Source organism: Dendropsophus ebraccatus, chromosome 15 (genome assembly GCF_027789765.1).
Source record: "Dendropsophus ebraccatus isolate aDenEbr1 chromosome 15, aDenEbr1.pat, whole genome shotgun sequence".
NCBI lineage: Eukaryota > Metazoa > Chordata > Amphibia > Anura > Hylidae > Dendropsophus > Dendropsophus ebraccatus.
Genome location: NC_091468.1, coordinates 40,587,713 through 40,611,609, shown reverse-complemented (window position 1 = coordinate 40,611,609; position 23,897 = coordinate 40,587,713). Strand labels below are relative to the sequence as shown.

The 23,897-nt window shown below is 42.2% G+C and overlaps 1 protein-coding gene across 2 annotated transcripts in view; it reads right to left on the bottom strand.

Annotated features, from left to right (window-relative positions):
- Nucleotides 1–23,897, bottom strand: part of CFAP61 (cilia and flagella associated protein 61) — a 210,914-nt gene that overhangs the window by 60,253 nt on the left and 126,764 nt on the right. For both annotated transcript variants that reach the window (XM_069954188.1, XM_069954187.1), the window contains exons 21-25: nucleotides 22,463–22,637; nucleotides 7,915–8,207; nucleotides 5,416–5,743; nucleotides 5,126–5,217; nucleotides 3,658–3,863 (exon numbers count right to left, since the gene is read on the bottom strand). In XM_069954188.1, coding sequence (XP_069810289.1) covers nucleotides 3,658–3,863; nucleotides 5,126–5,217; nucleotides 5,416–5,743; nucleotides 7,915–8,207; nucleotides 22,463–22,637 — 1,094 coding nt within the window. The remainder of the gene's footprint in view (nucleotides 1–3,657; nucleotides 3,864–5,125; nucleotides 5,218–5,415; nucleotides 5,744–7,914; nucleotides 8,208–22,462; nucleotides 22,638–23,897) is intronic.

Genomic DNA, 23,897 nt, shown 5'->3' with positions numbered 1-23,897 from the left:
AAAATCCTGATTTATATAATACGTATTGTATCATCTTTTTCATTCTAAGTGCTTCCTCTCCATTCATACCCATTACTAATGTTATGAGCTAATGTCTACAGAAAGGTATATCACAAAGCATTCGGGCCCTATGGAGGAGCACTACAGTGTAGGATGACAGTGGAACAATGTCACCTATTTATTAATATTTCAGATGAACATCTCGGGAGCTCCTTTTATCTTTCTCCTCCCGCTCATGGTAGTGTTTGTTTCAAAATGCTTTGAAGCATTACTGCTTCCCAGAAGGTCAGCGTGCTTGACTGCCAAGAGAGACGAGTACATGAGTAGCTGGGTAATGCATGTTATCACGTCTAGCTATTGACTTGTAAGTAGCACTTACAATCCTTGTCCTAGGGAGCTTCGGGAGGATGACACTGGTGACCACAAAAGGGAGTCTTGGACAAAAAAAAGTCCTCTCGTTTTTTTCAGCTCTTTGTTAAAGATTTCTTAGAAACATAAAATGATTTCAAAGTGTTTTCTTCTGCCTTCTGCCACTTAGTGCCAGACTCCATTTTAGTTGATAAAGCCTTTCCTGGCCCAACGTGGTTGGCTAGGCATCTAGGAAGCTTTAAAGAGCCAGTTCATCTGCACCATTACAGTAGAGAGCTTTATACATATATACCGAGCGGAGTTCACTACCTTTATGTGTCTACCTCATACAAATGGAGCAATGCCAGGACGGGGGTCATCTAAACAAAGAGAAGACTCCAGCGCCTACACATAAGGTCTTTGTGTCACTTTTTTTTTTACCTGTTTCTTTATACAGTTCAATGTCGTTGGCAAATGATGGTAACCAGGACTGTTTCATAAAGATTACTAAGCTGTTTGGAGTTATATGGAGGTGGTTTTTTTTTCTTAAAAATAAGATGATCACAGGATGAGACAAACAATTAGCTGTAATACAGGTAGCAAGTGTTCAGTTACCCTGCAGCACCACCACAGTGCAAATGAAGTACTACACGGTGGCCACTGAATCCAACCACCTCTCTATGTAAGGCAGGGACATGTTGAGTCCTCCAAAAAGTCAGACACTCTTTATAATCACTCTCGCTAATTGATGGAAGTCGTAAATGAGAGAGCTCCTTATGTTACCTCAGAATTAGAGATGAGCGTGACTTGAGCATGCTCGAATGGGATCTTTTCGCATTTGAATACCGGCGCAGTCCTAGGGAGTCATGGAAAACATAGATATGTCCTATGGCTGTATCCATGTTTTCCAGAACTCCCTCGAATTTTGCTCAAAATGCTTTATAAGAGTGTTTCCAAGGAGGTTTATAAACCTGACAACCTATTTAAATAAATTTTGGAATAAGACTAATGTGAGGGGGTTGCATTGTCTTTCTTTATATCAGTTTAGCACAGTATGTCACTGTTTCAATGAAGCGCAACTTGTTTGACCTATGTGATTTTAATAATGCTAAAGCGATAGAAAGGTGGAAGCAACAGATTAAAGCAATAATTACAATAAATAAATAAATAATGTGAAATGATAGGTTTTCTTTTCAACATTCGTAAAATTTCAAGTGTCGAGCACCAATGTGAGGCATGTGGGAGGGGCTTGAGTGGGGAAAGGCCAGATCAAAAGTGATTTTTTCAGCCACATGAAACCTCCAAAATGTTATCAAGTCAGTAGAGTATGACTGTGCACTATCCAATATTGCATGTCCAAGAGGTTGGGAGACCAGCAATATAATGAAATGACAGCGAGGGGGTACACAGAGGCAAAACTCTGCATGGACGGATCATAGAAGAAGAATGGTGCGTAGGGATCCATTCTGTACTGTACACACACCAAGCCTAGGGCATCAAACAGTGTCTTCCGAAGGTGCCCAGCTACAGATGCCATTGCTCTCAGAGGCTGTCTTATTGCACAGTTCAGTAGCCGGACCACTCTTGTCTCTATTTCAGATACACTTACAGTTTAGTATTAGGGTATGTTCACACAGAGCAAAAGCGGCGAATTTCTCCGCCACGGAATCCCACCTGCCTCATTGTCTCATAGTGTGTCAATTCTTTGAGCGTAAAGCAACAGAAGCGGAGGCACGTGAGCCCTCCCATATAGGCACTGTGTAACACTGAAGCAGGCGGGATTCTGCTCCGTGTGAACATACCCTTACATTGATTTGGTTGCAGAACCAATAGTACAGCCATATCTCTGCAGTGTCTCAGGAGCCGTTTTTAACAGAACACCAGACTGCATTTTGCTCTTGCTACCTTGAGCAGGTGGTGGGGCCTACAGTAAATTTGCTTCCATGGTCTTCAGCATCTCCAGACTTTAGCATCTCCATAGGGAGCTGCCAGCAGTGGGTATTGATGATCTGCGTGCCCAAGTGCATTGCAGGACATTACTCAGACAACAATCAATGATAGCATGCCAAGGCATGTAAGGGTGTGTATACAGTATCTGCATGTGGTGCACATCCTTGATACTGAATAAATATGAATGTCTTCTAACAATAATTCCCCATACATTGCCATACTATTCTATCCTTACATTGCTGAATTGGCTACAGAAATTAGCATGAACACAAGCAATAGAATTCCCATCCAGGTAAACCAAATCTCCCTAGTAAATTCTTCTCTATTGTACATACATAGGAGTGCTCAGGAATGAACAGATGCTATTACTGTTCTCCACAGATGCTTTTATCCATTATGCAGTCAGAACAAAATGGAAAGTAAAATGAATTCATATTTCAACTTTCTTTTTCCAGCTCAGAACAACAAATCGATGCATCTAAAGAAACTTTTCGTAGAGGCAGGAATCGTATTTTTATTGAAGAAAATGAACAATTACTCAGAGTGGCAGAGGAAATGTCACCGTCTATTATATTGAATGACTGGATACTCAGGATAGATAGTGATGCAGTATACTCAAAGGAATGGTTCAAGATTGTCTACTTGTCAAGGAAGCCATATGTAGGCCACATACTGGATATTCCATAGGAATTGATTCCTAAGTACTATCTAACCCTAATATAGCCTAAGAATAGACTTTTTGCCTAATGATGGGGTTTCAGGTTTAATCTCAGTTTCAGCTTCTTCAACTATAACAGAGCAGAGGGCATGTCTGAAACATTGCCTTGAGAAAATGGTCTATGTATTGTTCTATAGTCTATACCATGTCTGTATTCTGGGGTAGGCTACCGTATTTTCTGGTGTATGAGACGACTGGGCATATAAGACGACCCCCAACTTCCCTAGTTAAACTATAGAGTTTGGGATATACTCTTTCAATGCTCACCAAATAAAAATTATTAAAAAACATCAGACAGCAGCGAGATCTGAGAGACAGAGAAGGAGGTACAGTAATACCGGTAGGATACAAGGGCAGCCAGATGGGTGAAAGAGGTATGTTTTTCTGTGCACAGCTCCACCCTACTGTATCTCTTTTTCCATTCCCTGGACGTCTACAGCTTGCTCTGCCCTTCATACGGACACCAAATACAACAGGCATGCGGCCATTTTTGAGTTCCCCCCATCGTATGCAGCGACCGCAGATTCTCCAGTTAGGTTCCCAAATTTATATAGGAAAATGCGTTATATGTATTTATGTGAAAAGTGATGCATGACTATAACAAATGCAGTAACAACGTTGCATGGTTGTTGTGTCCTTACCTGTAGAGATCTTGGATGAGTCCTTCTTTAAAACGAGAACACAGATTATTCAGCAGCCGTTCATGCTGTCCATATAGACATATGAGATTGGATGCAGGAATGGGCTTCAGGGATAAACAGGTTATAGCTTCCACCATACTGTACTGAGTGATGTGCAGACGAAAGTAATCTCCATTTAGTGCTTTTCCTGTTATGATTTCTTGTCCCTATAATAGAATTGAAAAATGATTTGGTGGTATGTGCAAGAGGCTAAAAAACATAAGGTTGACTATATATGTAACTGTCACTTAACAATTCTATTCATAACTTGCTTAAATGCGAAGTCCAGCGTTTTCTAAAAGCCAGCAGCCTGCAGGGGGAGGGGGAAAAAATTGATATTAAGTAACAACTTACCTCTCCCCGTGCCTTGCGGTAAGTGGGGGGAGCGGCTGCAGGACCCCCACTGGGATCTCCGAGGTGTCCACGTCACAACCCAGCTGATGGACTGGCCGTTGAGCCAGTCAGTGACTGGGGCGGGGCTCGGCTCCCGTGACTGATTGGCTAAGCGGCCAATCCATTAGCCAGGACAGGCATTTTCCAGCAGGGGTCCCGTGGCTGCTCCACTCGCTCACCACGGGCACGGGGTGATGTAAGTTGTTACTTGAAACCAATCTCCCCCTGCCCCTGACGGCTTTTAGAAAACACCGGACCTTTAATTTATCTTGATGCCAAAGAGTTTGGTGTCCCTTGGTGCTATTCAGTCACTGGTGCTATTTAGTGTACAGATGCATGAACAGGGCCATTGAAACCTCTTGGTCCTATTTTCTGTTTACAATTGTGGACAGAATTACGGACATGTGAATAGGGCCTTGCGGTCTGCACTAGGACATGTCTCTTATGGATCTGTTAAAAATTGCAGATGTGTGAATAGGCACATAGAAAACAATGGTATCTAAATTTGTCCACAATCATGGATCCACATGTGAATGAGGCCTTAGTTAAGCAACAGCCCAAACATATTTGGCCCAATGTACAGCCAACATGCACACACATAAATGAAAAAATTACTCTTTCCAATGGAAAACTCCGGTTCCCAGGAGTTCCCTTTATGGTTCAATCTTTTCTTTTTTTTTTTTAATTAAACAAACAAAGGCAGAAACATGTCAGTCTTGCAATAATACAGAAAAAGCAACAAATACAATATGGGACTACGTGAAAAATCCTTAATTTTTTTTTTCAGTGTATCGAGTTAAAAACAAAATAAAAGTTTATAAACCCAGACAGCAACATAGAAAAAAAAAGAAAAGAGAAAATAAATAAAGCAAGGGGAGAGAAGGGTTTAAGTCAATAAGCCTAAGCCCCTAGAAGCTAAGGGGGTAGCTTGTCAGATCGCTTGCACATAATCCGAGGACTTAGTACTATGGGGAACTGGTCAAGTCAGTCTTTTACTGTAATAAAAATATAATATATAGAAACACATTTCACTTACGTAATTTGGTTTTGCCATCTGAGCTTGTAAAGGAGATGGAATTGCAGGTTTGGCGACGTGTAAATAGTGATAACCACCAGGAACGAGGCCACCTAATAGGGCAAAAAGACGAATATCCTATCAACATAAATTATACACCAGTTGTCTTCATCAAGCTCATGATGCCTTCTCTACACAAGTTCCCACAGCATAACTTACTCTGCAAGAGGCATGTACCCTGACACTACCCAGGCTGAATGAGAGATTATAATGGATGTGGATGGACAGGCACTTATAATGTAGTCCTATACCTTGAATGGTAGGTCCCTTATAGATTGGGATGAGTCTGTCACCATCCTGCAAGGGTTCGCTCACAGGCTCAAGCGTTGGGTCAAAAAGAGGAAGCATGGCAGCAGCCAGCTGAACGCCTATCTCCTTGGAGCTGAAGTAGCTGTGAGACCACTCATTCACATAATATCGACTGGAGTACTTGGTCAGTGGTCCTGCTGCTCTTATGGATGAATCATTAGTGTGAAACGTGGAATCAATAACCAGTCTTCCATCATATACCAGACAGGCACTGTTTATTGCCTTAAAGGCATCAGAGTCCACTTTCTTCTCAGCAAAATTGAAGAATGCCTACAAGACAAAAGTAATATGAGCAAACGGAATAGATGTATCATCATGGCTGGCTGTAACAGGGCGTGTATACACTACGGCCAGGCTTTTCTGTGGCCACACAAAATAATTGACAGGTCTATTTTGTGCGCCAGCTATTTATTGAACAGCTCCTGGTTGTACTTAACATTGTGTGCTATGGCTAATTCGAGGGCCAGCACACCCAAATGTTCCTGCATTCCAATTAAAATGAAGTGATGGGCAGGATTTTTCCTATTTATCACCTGTTTGAACACTGCACAGGTGCCCTAAAGATCCAGCAAATGTGCAGTGTTCAGACAAGTGATGAATAGAAGAAATTGTTCTAGGGACATTCCTAATTATGAAGAGGGCGAGGAGGAGGGACGGAGGGGTGTTGCAATCCTAGGGCATGGGTACACTAGGTCATGCCAATTTGGCACAGGGCTGATAGTTTAAAAGTTGTTTTTTAGGACAATAACTGCATCACCTGCCGAACAGACCCCAGGACAGATCTTGGATTACAAGCAGCTATCTGATGGTTTGGGGGGGGGGGGCAGATTGTGGGTACAGAGTCGCTTTAAGGATAGCAAGGCGATACCTTCAACCACAGTATTGATAAATTGGTAAATATGATGTGTGCAGTATGTAAAGAATGGTTTGCCTTCTACATGGAATTATAATCTATTAGGGTAACACAAATTGTAACCAATACTTCTTGATGTCTTGCAGCATAAGTATGTGACCTCTATAAGGCTATTATTTTAAATCATTAAAGGGGTACTCCGGGATAATGTTTTCAACCAATCCAAACTAGTGTCAGAACGTTTTATATATATATATATATATATATATATATATATATATATATATATATATATTTCTAAATTAAGCCGTAATTTAAGCCTTCCAGCACTTATGTCTAGCAGAGAGTGGTGTATTCTTTCCAGTCTGACATAGTGCTCTCTGCTGCCACCTCTGTTCTTGTAAGCAACTGTCCAGAGCAAGAGAGGTTTTCTAAGGGGATTTTTTACTGATCTGCAGACAGCACTGTGTCTGCCTGGAAAAATACTACTTTGTGCAGGACATACAGCAGCTGATAAGTACTGGAAGACTTGACAATTTTTAAATAAAAGTCATTTACAAATCTATATAACTTTCTAAAAACCAGTTGATTTGAAAGAATATATTTGCCGGACTTCATCTTTAAGCTTTCACCAAACTAAATAAAATGTTCATATTTCTCACGACTTACTGTAGTATTATGCATGAGTCACATATTTAACCTTTGTAGTCTAGTACTAATGCATGACATACATACTAAGTTAGGCTATGTTCACACTACGTAAGTTTCATAATAATCACGGCTGTTGTTGCCGATTTGCAACAACGACCGTGATTACTACGGAACTTACGTAGTGCTGCCCTCTATGGAATCCTGGCCGGAGTGTACACACACAGTATACACCCCGGCTGGGAACGCCTGGAAACGCGTTGTGCTTTTACCCTTTTATGTATCTTATTGTTTTGCTTAATAAATTTGATATTCTATATTATCTTTCCCTCGTGGTGGACGACCTGCGCCTACTCACCTGCGTTTTGGATGAAGTGAATTGTAGGTGTGGCTCCGGCCGCACGCTCCATTGTGTGCAGTGGTGAATTGGGATGCGGGCGTGCACAGATGAGCCCGCACCCCAATTCATCAGAAGTGAAGATCATCATTGTACCAGCCGGTGTTATACGACATGAGAACATGGCCTTAGCCTGTGAACCATTTGGCTTCGGCAGGACAGGCCAGCTAATGTGTTTGGGGTTTGTACATTCGTCCACTCTTAGAAGACATCAGGGGAATTAAAAAGTGTTCTTGTCACTTTGAAAAAGCTTTGACACCTCTCACACAGACATGCAAAGTGTCTGGTTGTTCAGACCCTTTCAATTATTACTAGACAAATGTGGGAGAAATGCCTGTCTGACAACTTCCTTTCCTAGCTTGCTGCCTTTTCCCATCTCTCTATCTCCAGCAGCAAGATGGGAAGCACAGTGAGGCGGAGAGTGAAGCACACAGACAAGTTCTTCTCCCTGTTCTAATAATTGGTGGGGGTCTAAACCTATACATAGTTACACATATTTATACATATACATCTTCACATATTTGATTGTATAACCGTACTCACAATGCATGATAGTTTGAATGGTTTTGAGTCAGTAGTGAATGATGCAAAACATATAGGGTCTGGATCATCCCCATCATTCCACTGCGCCAGCTTACAGTTGTAGTAGGTTGTCACCCTGGCGGACAATAAGCCTTTGTGTACAGCTTCCTCTATGGCATAATTGTTGAAGCAAGTGACGTTTGATGTAAGGGGAGGCTGTACAAAATGAATCCGAGAGCCGCAGATTCCCAACGACATGAGGGTAGCAACTGTGGTGTAACTATCAAGTGTGTTCCCGTATACGATCACGTTTCCTATAATGAAGGGGGGGAAAACAACAAAGAAAAAACAAAGAGAACAACATTATAGTATTGGGAGAAAAAAAAAAAAAAAGATTTTATATGATAGAGATTTGCTCTCGGTGACCCTATTATGTATTGGATGGTAGAGGCGAACAGCGTTGCCTGGCAACTCCAAACTAGAAAATCTACAGAGGAATCCGAACAAAACATCCCACAAAAGTAGAGTGTGCTTAGCTCAAATGAATAGCAATTGGCAATTTCAGAACTAATAAGAACTATCCTGCTTAAAAAGAACATAGATTTCCATGGATTGTGCAGAAGAAAAGATCATTTTAATAGGTTTGCTTGCATCTCTTTATGAGCACAACAAAACAAGTGTATAGCCATCACAATGGGGGACGTTACACAGCCCCAGCGGGCCATTTGGATTCGATGCTACTATTGGCAGTGAATGTGAGTGCCCCTTAAATTAGTGATTGTAAGGCCGTAATGCCATGCCACTCCTTTCAGAGCTACTGCCTCTATTATTTTCTCCTGTGATTGGAAAAGACAAGTAGGTAGAAGAGAAATATAAAAAAAAAAAATCAAAAAGACATCACGTTCTGAAGAATCCATACAAGGATGGTTTACATCTAAGAGGCCCGTAAAAATCGGACATCTTTCACTTTATTGAGATTGCATACAATGTACCTGATGGCACGTTATCAAAACTTTGAATACAATATTAAATAGATGTGTTTTTTTTGTCAGTGTCCCTTTAAGGAATAGAATATTTTAATTTAGAAATTTTTTTTAAAAGAGTGGAAGTCTGATCAAAAATGCAAACAGGGTTAGGGTAGCTTCACACGTACAGTATCGCAGTGGATTTTCTGCAGCGGATCCGCAGAAGATTTGACAAAATGAATGAACATAGCATCAAATCTGCACCATCAAATCTGCTGCGGATCCGCAGCTTATCCGCAGCAGATTTTACAGTGCGGATTTGATGCTGTGTTCATTCATTTAGTCAAATCTGCTGCAGATCCGCAGCAGAAAAGCCACTGTGATATGGTACGTGTGAAGCTACCCTTAAACGGGTTTTCCCACTCAGAGTGTCAGGCCGCAGTTTTCTCCCACTGGGGGCGGATCGGCCCGCCTCCAGTGTTTCACCCCTGGCCGATGCCCGGGAATAGAATGGTGGCGTATGCGGGAACCGGGTTGCGGTTAAAAAAAAAAGACTGAGGCAAAGGCTTCCCAGCGCCGGCTCCATTCTATCCATGTGGAAATCTTTGCTGGCACATTCACTTTAAAGTAAAAAAAAATAATGAGATTTGGCTGCAGGTTTGCAGCATTGCTCCAGCAAAATCCAAACAATGTTGATTTATTAAGAATTTTGACTGTCCTATTAAAGCCACTGTGGAGACTCCATAGTGAATATGACTCCAAAAATGACTTGCTAAGGATTTCAAATCCTTATTTACTTATTTTGGACATATTATGTATAAACCATGAAGCCTGCGTTGCATTTTGTATATCAAATTTTAAGATCTCTACTGAAGCTAATACATAAAATACCAAGCTAGTTCCTCTACATATCAATGACTCAATGTTTCAATAAATATGACTTCTGAGATGTTGTGACCCTATTCTTTATTCAGTAGTGCAGCTATTGGTTTTAGTTTGAACACAGATTAGGGAAGGTATTAAATGTAACTGAAGGTTAATTGAGTTAAAGGGAATTTTCAGAAATACAAATAAATAAATATGTGGCATGGGGAGGGGTAAAATGAAAAAAAAAAATAAAAAAACTATACTCACCTACCCCAATCCCCCACGCCTGTAATGCTGACACTCCTAGTCTTCAGTCCTCTCAGCTCCTTTCTGGTAATCATGTGTAATCCCTGCATGAACTGCTTGGCCTGTGATGGGCTGGGCAGAGCAGCTCTTGCATAGACAATGAATCTTCAGCAACCAGAAAACAGCCAAGAGGACCAAGAATTATATCATATAAAGATGCTCCTATACTTTGGTCAAAAGTCAAATAAACATGCCAGCTTTTGTCAACTCTCTAACGGGTTTGGGGCCTGCCAGTTTAAGCGTATACTGGATTTTAACTGCTTAACCCTTTGGTCAAGCAATATACTGCTGCCATTCACAATACATGAATGGTTGGCGGACCGAACATTCATATGTATATGCAGATCAGGAGAGATAACTGTCAGTCAAACAAATATTCAGCTGACAGCTATGTATAATGTCCTCTTCAGATCTGCGGCATTTCATACTTCATGATTTGTGCACAGGTATTATTTATAAAACTACATACAAAGTGTGTTTGCCTTTTGCCATTTTGAAATTTGTGGTGTTTTCCAAATGCTACATGCTTTGGGTATGGAATTTTTTGGACTTCTCTATAGGAAACCAAAAAATGCCAGAAAGAAATGCATGTTTCTTTGAGAACAAGTGGGTTAAAATCCAACATGTCTCCCTTTCTCTTAGGGTGCCTTCACACGTACCGCATCACAGCAGAATTTACGCTGCGAGTTCCTCAACAGAATCCGCTGCGATTATTTTCTATGGCTCGCTTAGCCAATCAGTACGCTGCCCTGCCGCAGCCACTGATTGGCTGAGCAGGATGTCAGGGAACATATGAATAGAATAGAAATTTTGACAGCTAATGTGCAGCATATATGTAGTGTATTTTCCGGCATATAAGGCGACTGGGCGTATAAGACCACCCCTGACTTTTAAAGAGATTGTCAGGGGTTCGCCTTATGCGCCGAAAAATGTTAACCCCTGCCTGACCGCAGCCCTGCTGCGGTCAGGCAGGGGTTAACTGCAGCTAAATTAATAAAACAACAGTTAACTCACCTGGGCCTGTTCCCGGCCTCCGCGCGTCTTCTCTGCTCCGCCGGGAACAGGCCCAGGTGAGTTAACTGTTTGTTTGAGCCCTCCCCCCCCACCATATAGGGCGACCATACCGGGCGTATAAGACGACCCCCGATCATATTCACCTGGTACTGACCAGACGTAGGCCTGCACCTGTTTGTGCAACTTTTTAAAAAGTCACAAATGATAAATTGGGCGCTAATCCCGGATTATGTGAACTTTTGGGTGAATACTTAAAACAGACAGAAAAAAAAGTTGCATCTAAAAAGTATTCACCCATCGAATACTGGTTCATGAATAGAACATAGCCAAAAAAATGGGCAAAAAAATCCAATTATTCACCTAAAAATAGGCGCAAAGCCCTTGAGAAATTTCCCCCAATGTGTGTGTGTGACAGTGGCCTCAGTGCTATGTCATGTTGGTATGGCAGGCTTCTTAATAAGAATTGTAAAATGTAAAAAATAATAATCAAAGAACACATGAACTACATAAAATAAAACAAACAAAAATTCTTGAACTGCGTTGTTGTTTTTTTTAACAAATATTTAAAGCCCTGTAAAAAACTGTCTGTGAGATGGAGGCCTAACTGCTATCCCATAAAAGAAACCATCCCTGTCAGTCACCATTCAGATTAATTGTTATAGACGGATTACTAAAGCTACCAAAACTGGATCTCAGCAATAGAAGAAATATAACTTTAAATTATAAGGATCATTTACATCTTACACACCATTTATCCAATATATTAGTTGTGCTTGTGTCCTATAAAGATAAACACTGTAGCTCAGTATACGAGCGAGCATAGTTTTACCAGAGTAGTATGGGATTCTTTAGGACCCTCGGCTTGGGGAGGAATGAGAAATCAGAGACCACCCAGATGAATAAATACTATCATTAATGCCATATCCCCAGTATAATTAGGCAGCTGTGAAATGAGCGCTAAACAGGAGCTAATATTATAATAAGTGGGACATATTTAGGAAAGCGCTTTCCTCCTAATATTGGCAGGCTTCCTGACAGCTGAAGACAAAAAGATTATTAACATTTGTAATCTCAACATCTAGATAAAAATTACAGGTGTCACAAAGCATGGCGGAGAATGGCTTCATAAACACGCAATCTGCTTCCTAAGCAGCTAACCAACGTGGAGCTGTGGAAAATTACTAGGCAGCTACTAATTAGAAAAATGGCCCCGATTTAATGAAATAAAGTCAAACTTTCCCTTTTTAAATAGGGATTATTGTAATTTTATTTGGAATAACTATTAAATATTTCCTGAGGGCAGGTCTCATTGAGAAAAATAAAAATGTTCTTTAGCTACTTTTAGATTTCGGAGCAAATATGAGCTTACTAAGTATTTAATATAGTAAAAGACAAAGGATTAAAACAAAACAAAAAAATTCTTAAAATTTAAGGGGACATTTATAAAGACCGGCATACTCGTAAATTAGGCCCCATCCCCAATTGCCCAACCGGCCAGACCTGCACCTGCCATATGGCGGGCACAGAAATCTACACCTGCTCTTGAACAGCTGTAGATTTCTGTCATGATTTACACCTGTAAGCGGGCGTAAATTACAGTAAATCCTACTGCCTTGCCGCAACCCCCTGCCCGTCCATCGGCCTCTTCTCCCTGACATACGCTGGTGGTGCAGTCTTTGTAAATGTCGCCCTAAGTGAATATAGAAACACTGGTCATCCAATAATAATAATTCAGATCAGTCCCTGTACCCAGTGAGACTCACAATCTAAATTCCAAATTCACCTGTCAGCATGTCTTTGGAGTATGGGAAGAGGAAACCAATGGAAACATGGGGAGAAGAGGCAGCAGTGCTAACCACTGAAACACTGTACCTCATTCAATTTATTGAGGTAATTAATTTTAGACTGTGGAGGTGCCAACAGCCAGCACCCTGCCAATCGACTATTTGCCAGAGCTGTAGCACCCACATATACAGAGAAAAGAGCAGAAAACAGACAGCTCCATACATCGTGTAGAGGCCGTGCTGGGTTACTGCCGCTCATCTTTCATTGAATTGAATCTAGTGCACCAGTGCTTCTCAATTCCAGTCCTCATGGTCACCAACAGGACATGGTTTGAGGATTTCCTTAGTATTTCACAGGGGATATAATTATATTCAGTGCATCAGGTATTATGACAGGTGTTCTTTGTATAGGATATCCTAAAAACATGACCTGCTGGTGAGCCATGAGGCTGGAATTGAGAAGCACTGTACAGTACAATCAATGGAGCTTTCAGTTCTGTTCTTTGTGTAGCCAGGTTCTTCAGCTCTGGCAATCAGATGATTTGCAACCCAAAGATCTGATATTGATGATCTATGCTGAGACAATTTTATAACGGCCCTATTACACGGTACGATTATCGGCCGTATTCGGCCGACATCGGTCGTGACGGCCGATAATTGTCCTGTGTAATAGAACACAACGATCAGCCGACGCCCCGTGTAATAGGATATATAAGGAAATATATGACAAGATGGTAACTATGAAGGGGACAATTATTGAAATGTCCAAGGCCCGTATTACACGGCCCGATGACTAGTGTAAGGGTATTATTATACGGGCAGGCTACGGCCCAATCATTTTAGTAAATGAGCGCTGGTCTGCTAGACTGGACCTATTAGACGGTCCGATAATCGGGCAACTAGGGCTGCATGGACATCACCCCGATTTGGCCGATTATTATGATGTAATCTTCTAGATTGGCGCTCGCTTACTGAGCCTTAATAATCGTGCAGCTGATGATCATTGTCTTTATTACAATGAGCGCTAATCTGCTAAACTGGCCCAATTCGGCAGATTATCGCTCTGTGTGATAGGACCCTGAGTAAGTGTAGATGACTATTAAAAAATACAAATGGTTAAAAATTAGAAAACCAGTGAAGGAAATTGTTGACAGAATACTGAGATAGGAATTATAGGTAATGGAAGGAAGAAGGGGAACATTAACTGAGATGAGAAAGAAAGAAGAACAATGAATGATAACAGGTTAAGTAAAAAGTGGAGATATGAGAGATGTAATATTAATAGGGGAAATTACAGAGAATGCAGTAGGAGGCATTGGACATGAATAGAGGGTGTAGAAAGAAGAGGTTGGGAGGCCAAGCAACGAGAATACAAAGAAGAAAGAAATGAATGGCAAACAGAGAGAATGCAGATAAATGCTAATGGCAGCTGTACATGGCCTAATATTGCTCAGGGTTAGCATCACATTGTAGGACCTAGACAAAAGTGTATGCACAGAATATGCAAACCATGTTTCAATGGCTTTCATTCCGAAGCCAAGCAAAATATTTATCCACTAATTAAGATTGTTTAAGTGTCTTGATTATGATGAACCAATATGAGAAGTGTCAGGGTACCTGGAACCAATCCAAAGAATATACATTCATTACCGTCAGTCACGTCAGGAATGTGCACCGCACTAACACACTGACAATTCTCAAAGTCATTAAAAAGCATGATGATTTTTATGCTTTGTATGTACTAAAAGCCCAAATCCTGGAGGAAAGAGGTACACGTCATAAATTCACATTAATGCTAAATGCTTACACAAGGCCCCTAATCTAATAATCAAGCAAAGAGAAATGAATCAATTCCACTAGCTCTCGACTCGCAGCCAAAATTGACTTCTGAACCTGTAACCATTACTGGGAGTTTATATCGGCCACATATTTTAATCACAAAATCAAATTTCTAAATCAACTAAAAGTTTGATAAAATTACAGAAGGTGGCAAGCCGCTTCTCTCTACTAGTAAAACGATACCTAATATCAACTACAAAACAAAAGACAAATCACTCATTATGCGTATGAGGGTATGTTCCTGTCCCACAGCTGATTCAGCTGTTTTTTGAGCCTCAAAGAAAGGCCCAGAAAACGGTTAAACAAAACAAAAAAAAAAGCCTTTGGCTAAGTTCATACTGCGTATAATTTAATTAAACAACGGCTGTAGTTGCAGTTTTGCAACCATGGCCATCATTTAATGAAATTGCTGATTACATTGATTGTAAAGGAATCCCAGACGGATTGTATACATTCTGTATACACTGTGGCTGGGATTCCTTGCGGCCTCAGAAAAAACTGACAAGTCAGTTTTGTGCAGCCACTATTCATTGAATAGTTGCAGCACAAGACTGACAGAGCAGACAATGTAAACTGCAGCTCCAGCCGCACTTTACATTGTCGGCTATGGGTAACTGGAATGCAGGCACACCAAAATGTGCCCGCATCCCAAATCTAAAGAAATGAAGTTCATTTGGATGGTAGTGCAGTGTCACAGAACGGCCGGTGTCTTACGTTGTGTGAACCCTTAAATTTGGGGCATCTTACTCCAACATATTTCTAGTTAATGAAAGTACAGCAAGAGTTGTTTGTCCTTCTTCATCTGTACATTGCCCGTACGATGGAATAAAGTTTCTACGTGCATCAAGCTTAGGTGAGTACTGCATTTTAATTCTTGCTGGACTTTCATCATATGGATACTTGTCTTTCATGATAAACACCACGGTAAACTTGAAGAGATGACCAGACACAGTTTATACCAATAGTGGCAAGACTAAACTTTTTGTATGTTGTTACACTGGAATATTTTCAATTAAGACTGGCATGTAAAACTTATATTTTGAGCGGAAAAAAGTGCACAAAAGTAATGTTTGCACTGTGCTTCGAATTTGCCTTCTGATGTACAGCTAAAATATTATTAAAGTGTTTTAAAAAAATCTGGAAAAGTCAAAAATGTAGTATCACACTATACTCAGAGCATCACTACTAGACAACCAACCAGTGCATGCATTTAACTGGGGTTTTACCAGTAAAATGGCCAGTTTCATTGGTTGATCATCTAGTTATTTACATGTGCCGCAGATCCTGACTGTCCATAGCATTGTATGTTGTATGTTAAATCTGGTCTCAAGTTACGATGGTCCAGAAAGGACCATTGTATGTTGAAAATATTGTATCTTGAGGCCATTGTAAGTTGAGGGATCACTGTATTTATTATTTTACAGGTATATCTCAACAAAATCACAAAAAAAATAAAAAATATATATATTCTTTATCAAAATACAGAACAAAAGCAGATGTAATACTAAACCACTTACCCTAATAAACTATTATCTCATATATACTACTAAGTTATGGCAAAAAAACTAACAAAAACAGAATGACATTTACATTTAAAACTGAAAACTACAGGAAAAAATAAATAATAAAGATTAGGCTTCTAGCCATTCATTGAAGCTCTGTATTTCCCAAATGTTTTACTTATGAGAATTACATCATTTCCTATACTAGACTGTAGCTGAAATCTGTGCGGGGGAAGGAAAAAGGTTACGTAAAATGAGAAAAAGGTTACGTAAAATGAAGCAGTAAATAAGAGTTTAGGGCTATATTCACACACCAACATTTTTAGACCAAAAATAATAATGATCCCTATAAAATAACGTCTGTTATTATAAAAATAACAGCCGTTGTTTCACCTAAAAACACATAGTGGGGACATAGCATAGAACTGCAAAAGATTTTTTAAAGTTCACAAGCAGTAAAATAAAAGCAAAATCAGTCCACATTTTCAATATAATAATCTGCTCTAATGAAGTCTATGGGGAATTGACACAGTCGTAATTGCACATAATCTTTCCACAATGTGACTGTGCCAGAATGCATCGAAATTGACAAGAAAATCTGGATTATTTACCAGACTGCATGGAAAAGCCAAACATTGGACATGTCTTCTCCACAGTTTTGTTTCATTTTTTTTTTAATTTTTAAAAATTTAAATAGCCTATGTAACAACTGCAATGTTTTCATTTCATTTCACTCTTATAGCAGATTAGGCCATTACAGGGATAACATTGAAACAATTACAATTATCTAAGGCTGTGGCTCAGATTTACTCAAACTTTCTAATTGTTAGACAGTGGAAACTTAGGGCCTTTGGAAACTAAGGAAATTGCACGGATAACTTGCCGCGGATTCCGTCTCTCGAACCTCCCCCGTGCTCCCGCTTTAATTTCCGCCAGTCCCATAGGCTTCATTCTATGGTCAGGTGGATTCCGTCATCAGCCCAAAGAATTGACATGCCCAAGCATAGAATGGAGTCTATGGGATTGGCGGAGAGTCAAGTGGGAGCACACACAAAATCCGCTGCAAGTTATCCATGTGATTTCCTTAGTGTGCAAGGGCCCTAAGAGAGTTTAGACCAACTTTTAGTTGACTGAGTGCATGTATTGATTTATTAATATTTCTTGAGTAAGAATGGTTAAATATAGAAGGGGGGTATATCATGCTGTGCCTTGGCAGACAGTGGGAAAAAGCTATAAATGTTTGTGTGAGCCCTCGGGTTTGTTCTAAAATTTGCACCTTTTGCTGTTCTATGCCCTGCACAATTGATGGGCTTAACAAGGTGGGAAAATCATGCTGAGGATTAAATCATACCATGGCGTGCACCTCTTAATAAGTATGAGGCGGGATACAGGGGCGGGGATTTAGTTAAGACCAGTGTAAGCTAAGTCAGACTTAATAAATCTTCCTCCTAAGGTTACAAACCCACTTGCCGGATCTGCAGCGAGTCTCCTTGCTGCGTTTTTGCAGCGAGACTCGCTGCAGATCCTGGCCCTATACTTTCAACAGCAGAGAAACTCGCAGCAGGGATGTACATCCCTGCTGCGATTTTGTCTGCAGCCCGCCCCATTAACTCCCCGGCCGCCGGACATTATACATTACCGGGTCCCCGTTCCTGCTTGCTTCGGGGCTCCTGGTGTCTTCACGGCCCGCCAGGCCAATCAGTGCGCTGCGGCGGGGCAGCGCACTGATTGGCCGGGCGGAACGTGCCGGGAGCCGCCGAAGCAAGCAGGAGCGGGGACCTGGTAATGTATATCCTGCCCGCCCCCCTGCAGCCCCGATCGCCCCGCAGTTCCCGGCCGCACGATCGCCCCCAGCCCCCCAGCCCCCGGCCGCACGATTGCCCGCAGCTCCGCAGCCCCCGGTCGCATGATCGCCCGCAGCCCCCAGCCCCGCAGCCCCCGGCTGCACGATCGCCCACTGGGGGCGATCGTGCGGCCGGGGGCTGCGATGCTGGGGGCGATTGTGAGGTCGGGGGCTGCAGGGCTGGGGGCGATCGTGGGGCCGGGGGCTGCGGGGCTGGGGGCGATGGTGCGGCCGGGGGCTGCGGGCGATGGTGCGGCCGGGGGCTGGGGGCGATATACATTACCTGATCCCGGCTCCTGCTTGCTTCAGCGGCTCCCGGCACGTTCCGCCCGGCCAATCAGTGCGCTGCCCCGCCGCAGCGCACTGATTGGCCGGGCGGGCCGTGAAGACACCGGGAGCCCCGAAGCAAGCAGGAACGGGGACCTGGTAATGTATAATGTCCGGCGGACGGGGGGTTAATGGGGCGGGCTGCAGACAAAATCGCAGCAGGGATGTACATCCCTGCTGCGAGTTTCTCTGCTATTGAAAGTATAGGGCCAGGATCTGCAGCGAGTCTCACTGCAAAAACGCAGCAAGGAGACTCGCTGCAGATCCGGCAAGTGGGTTTGTAACCTAAATCTGTCTTTCTGAAATTAAAGACAACAGATGAGGATGTCAGGTGTGGGCTATATGTTATGTAATATGTTACTCCTAGGGTCCATTTACACAGAAAGATCTTGCTGTGTAAATGGACCCTTAGGCTACCTGGTTGGGAGAGGGGAATAGTCATAGGGCCCTATTCCACGGGGCCAATCAACAGTGTAAAGAGGCGCCGATCTGCTAGATCGGCGATCGTTTACTTGGCCTATTCCACGGCCCGATGATCATTTAGTGAGGGCTGCAGGGACATCGTTACCGATGTCCTTGCAGCCCTTGCAGCATACATTACCTAGCAGGGCTTCTCCTCCGCTCCGTCTTCCTTCCCGGGGTCCCGCAGCGCAGCATCAACTCCGGAGCAGCCTGACTGAGCTGTCAGACCGCTCAGCCATCCACTGGCTGTGGTGGTCCCGGCCAGTGATTGGCTAAGCTCAGTCAGGCCGCACCAAAGCTGATGCTGCGCCGCGGGACCCGGGGAGGAAGACGGAGCGGAGGAGAAGCCCTGCTAGGTAATGTATGCTGCTTCTCAAATCGTCGGTCACCCGCCATGCACCGCTATTCCACAAAGCAATGCGCGGTGGGTGACCGATGATTTTGGCTGATCATTTTCTCTATTCCACTGAGCCATAATCGGCCGAATCGCTCCGTGGAATAGGCCCCATAGTCAATAGTCTTCTTTAGGTGTGGGAGCAGAACTGTGATGGGGAAGGGTTCAGTCAGGCAGATACAGGAGTAAGCAGAGAGTTAGATTTGGCTGTCCTGTGCTTACAGATCTATCTGAAAATATGGCTATAAGTATAGATAGGTAACTAAAAAGAAAAGAGCACAGAGACTTGTGGTACACCAACAGTAAGAGGCCATCATGGGATAAGGTGGGACTGGGGGACACTAAAATTCCCCTCAGAGAGATAGGAGGATATCCAAGAGAGAGTCAGATTCAGGATACCTAGTGAGTAAAAAAAAATCAGTAATAAATAAATGCTAAGCCACACGTAATACTACAAATATATGTCACTGCACCAAAAGCAAAGTGATCAATACTATTTCATAAAAAGAGATTTACTTGCACTGTTTGACAAAGATGGTTGTTTGTGCAGGGTCTTTGGAGAGCTGGGCCACTCGCTCCCCTGGAGCCATAACAGGCTTCTTTCTCATACAATGTTGTAACGATTTATGGTGGTGATGACCATCAGACTATCAGAGGATTACTTGATGAGAAGTAAAGAAATATATAAACAACAAAAAGGTTAAAAGGATAAAAAAAAGAAAATGTACACAGTCCAGGGTCTTTGCTGCTATCTAGTGTCTATGTATGTGGCCACCAAACGTTTCCTATCACATGCACCTACTCGATATATGGTGAACTGTCCTACTATTTTAACAGCTCACATTAACAACATTATGTGAACTCAGTAAGCTATTCTAATTAAGCAGGTTTTTGGTGTTTAGAGTTAGGGTCCTATTCCACGGGCCGGTGGGGGCCTGATCAATAATGTAAACGAGCGCCGATCTGGTATAATGGTTTAGCGAGGGCTGCAGGGACATTGTTACTGATGTCCTTGCAGCCCTTGTTTAAACACCATACTTTACCTAAGCATGTTGCAGGTGTTCTCCTGCGCTCCTTCTTTCTCCCGGTCCCGCGCGCAGCAGCAGCTTCGGTGCGGCCTGTCTGAGCTGACAAACTGTTCAGCCAATCACTGGCCGCGGTGGTCCTGGCCAGTGATTGGCTGAGCGGTCTGTCAGCTAAGACAGGCTGCACTAAAGCTGCTGCTGCAGGCGGGACCGGGAGAAAAAAGGAGCGCAGGAGAAGACCTGCAACATGTTTAGGTAAAGTATGGTGCTTGTGAAATCGTCGGTCACCGGCCACACTTCGTTATTTTACGCAGCGATGCACGGTCGGTGCCCGATGATTTTAGGTTTGAACCTAAATAAACGATCAGCTGATGACACAATCATCGGCTGATCATTGTCTCTATTCCACGCAGCTATAATCGGCCGAATCGGGAGGATTATCGCTCCGTGGAATAGACACCTTAGACCAATCTTTAGACATAGTCAAGGTAAGCACAGTTTCTAGTTTCTTTCCCCAGCTCAATGTCATCTTCATCTCATTGCATTACATAAACTTACAATGAGACCGGGAACCAGGGAGAGAAGCGCTCAGCCACAAACTTCACCTAGCTATATCTACAGATCGATGGGGTTCTGAAAACCCAGAGTCTGACCGATCAAAATCTTTGACATGTCTCTGTGTTTTCTGAGCTGCATAACGTATCGACAATGCATAATCAATGTAATAACTGGTCATATATAGTGATTCCAATGACTTTTTTCAACTATTCCAAACTACAAAACCCACGTGCACACCGGCAAAACAAGATTAATAATATAAACACAGAACTGCACCAAATGGCCTATACTACCGAGCTAAAGACATAGAGGTGACCGTAAAGTAATTCCACAGTACTGCTACAACTGTTCATATACATAAGTCCCACTGTTCACTCTGGGGCCCCAAATGGATAATTTCCTCTTATCTGCTCTTAGGCTGCGCTCACATGTACGGAATTCACAGCGGATTTCAGGCTGCGATTTTCACAGCGAAATCCACAGGGATATGCGGTACAATTATGTCCTATGGCCTCTGCATATTCGATCTAGATTTTGTATCCGCTGCGAGAATGTAGCCGCTCTGCCTTATTAACTAATCAGCCGTCGGACCTAGAAGCTCATACATTACCTACCCCCTGCTCCGGCTCACCGGCTTTAGCACCGCAGAGTTCTGATGCGGGCGCATCTCCCAAAACTCCCCACTGCACACAATAGAGTGTGGGTCCGGAGCCGCACGCTCCATTGTGTGAACTGACAGGGTTTTTTTCAGTGAATAGCGGACACAGAAAACAGACATGTCAGTTTCTCGCGGCGCCGCTAGGGATTCTGTGTATACACTCCATGTGTATACCATGTGTATACACTCCGGCCTGGATTCCCTCAGCCTGCAGCACTACGTAAGTACTGCAGAAATCACGGCCGTTGTATGAAACGGCCGTGATTTCTGCAGAACTTACGTTGTGTGAACATAGCCTAAATCCGCATCCCAACTAAAATCACATACCAACATCCCCCCCTCCTTCTAGCATATTATATAAGACTCAGGTAGACCATGTTCGGTATCTTGTACTTTTCCAGCCAGTAATTAAAAAGGGGGGTTATTTTTTTAGAAGACGTAAAAAGCTGCAAATCCTAATGAAGCAGGTGACAAAAAAAAGAGCAACTTGAAGGCAATTTTAAGTAAACAATGAATCTGTAATGACTGTTTGTCCCTTATTAGTGTAAATGACTCCAAGCCAAAAAAGACATTAGAAAAATGATTTTAAAGACGTTGGAAATGATTTTTAAATTAGCCATCTTTTCCCTCGCAGAGCTTTTTACAGTTCATAATGATACATATTTTTTCCGCATAATTGCTAAGCGCACTTGTTAATCAAATTATTCTTTAATTAGTGTGTTAATGAGTTTAGCCATACATTGTTTGCAGAACTTTCCATTTTTGTTTTGTAGTAATTACATATAATTAAACAGCATCCAGCCTTCCTTTCCTTTTAGTACATATGCTGATTACTCCCCTCCCCCCCTGTAAAATATCAACGTGCTCTGAATGGAGTGGGGGGAAAAACAAGCCGTGACAAATGAAACATTTTGTCGCAATTAATTAGATGCTAATTATACACTGAAGATGCAAAAAGAATGGTATTCATTGGAGATGCAGAGTAGTGGAAGGAGATAATAGAATAGACCCCAGTTCTTTCTTACCTTTTTGGTTTACTACATTGTCTTTCAGCCAGTTTGTTGCCTTGATGCAGTCTTCACTATCGTTTAGAGTATATAAATTTGAAGGAATTTTCCCTGTATATATCTGTTTGGAGCAGTCAGAGACGTCTTGGTTAGTTAAAAGTTTGGTAATGTCCACTCCACTGGGACAAGGGACCTGTATGCATAAAGAGAACAGATGAGATTTATATAGAAGGTTTATGTTGTGTCTCAAAAACAATTGATTTATACTAACTTAATATAAAACAAGGGTGTATTTGTGGGTGTGTACTAGTAGTATGCCAGATGTATAAAAATAAATGTGCTGAAAAACTGCATTCATCTTTACAGCTGTTGTGTATTCTGCACAGTAAAAGGGCACCTGTCGTTATGGCTTTCAAAATCTAAATCATGCTTTAAAACAAAGTTATACTTACTTGTATCCAGGTCCAGTCTCTTGAAGGCAGCTTTTTAGTTTTGGTTGGTCTTGGTTAGTGCTGGTTAAAAATTAAAAGGACCAAATGAAGAAGGTCCTGGCCAGTACAGAGCGGCACGGCTTAATGCATCTGTCAATCAAATGACCACTTTCTCTGTGAGCGCACAGATGAGTGGTACTCACTTTAGTCGCTGGTTTTTAACCAGCACAAGATTACAAAGCTGCCTTCAGGAGACTGGGCCTGGATAAGAGTAAGTATAGCTTTGTTTTAAAGCATGACAACTAAAAAATAAAAAATATTGCAAATTGGAAACTTCCTTTATTTCACATCACCTGTTGATTTAGATTTTGAAAGTTATAACTTTAGATTTTGAAAGTTATAACAGTGACACTTTAAATACAAACTTAAAGGGATCTTGTCACTAATTTCATGCCACCCAAACCACAGGCAGCAAGTGTTTGCTCGCTTATTGGCTGTGTTTGCTCGCTTATGAGCTGATCGGGCGGCGGTGTAATCCGTGTCGCGTTCCGCACTAGGACATGTCTTATTTTTTCATGGTGCAGGTAGCGGCATGGATCATGTGAATGGCTGCATTGACATCGATGGTCCCTAAAATTGTCAGTGGTCGCGGATTTGCGACCATGGACAATTTTACGGGACGTGTGAATGCAGCCTTACTCTGACAAGCTGTGGCACTTTACTTTAGTCAGGGACAGGGCTCCAAGTCACTGCAGAGGTACCCAGCTCTGATTGAAAGATCTCTCCCTACATACAAATCTGTCAATCATAGCCAGTGGACCCCCTTATTGATTTCCCATTTACAGCTGAACTATGAATTCGCCCAACAACTAAGAAAGTGCACGATCCACCCCTCTCCTTATGAATACGTATCATTGCAGCCCTCTTATCCGGGAAGCAGGAGTAGGGGCAAAACTCATACTTTTGTTTGTCTTTACCATTCAATTTGGATATTTAAAACAAGTAGCTCAATAAATGAAAAA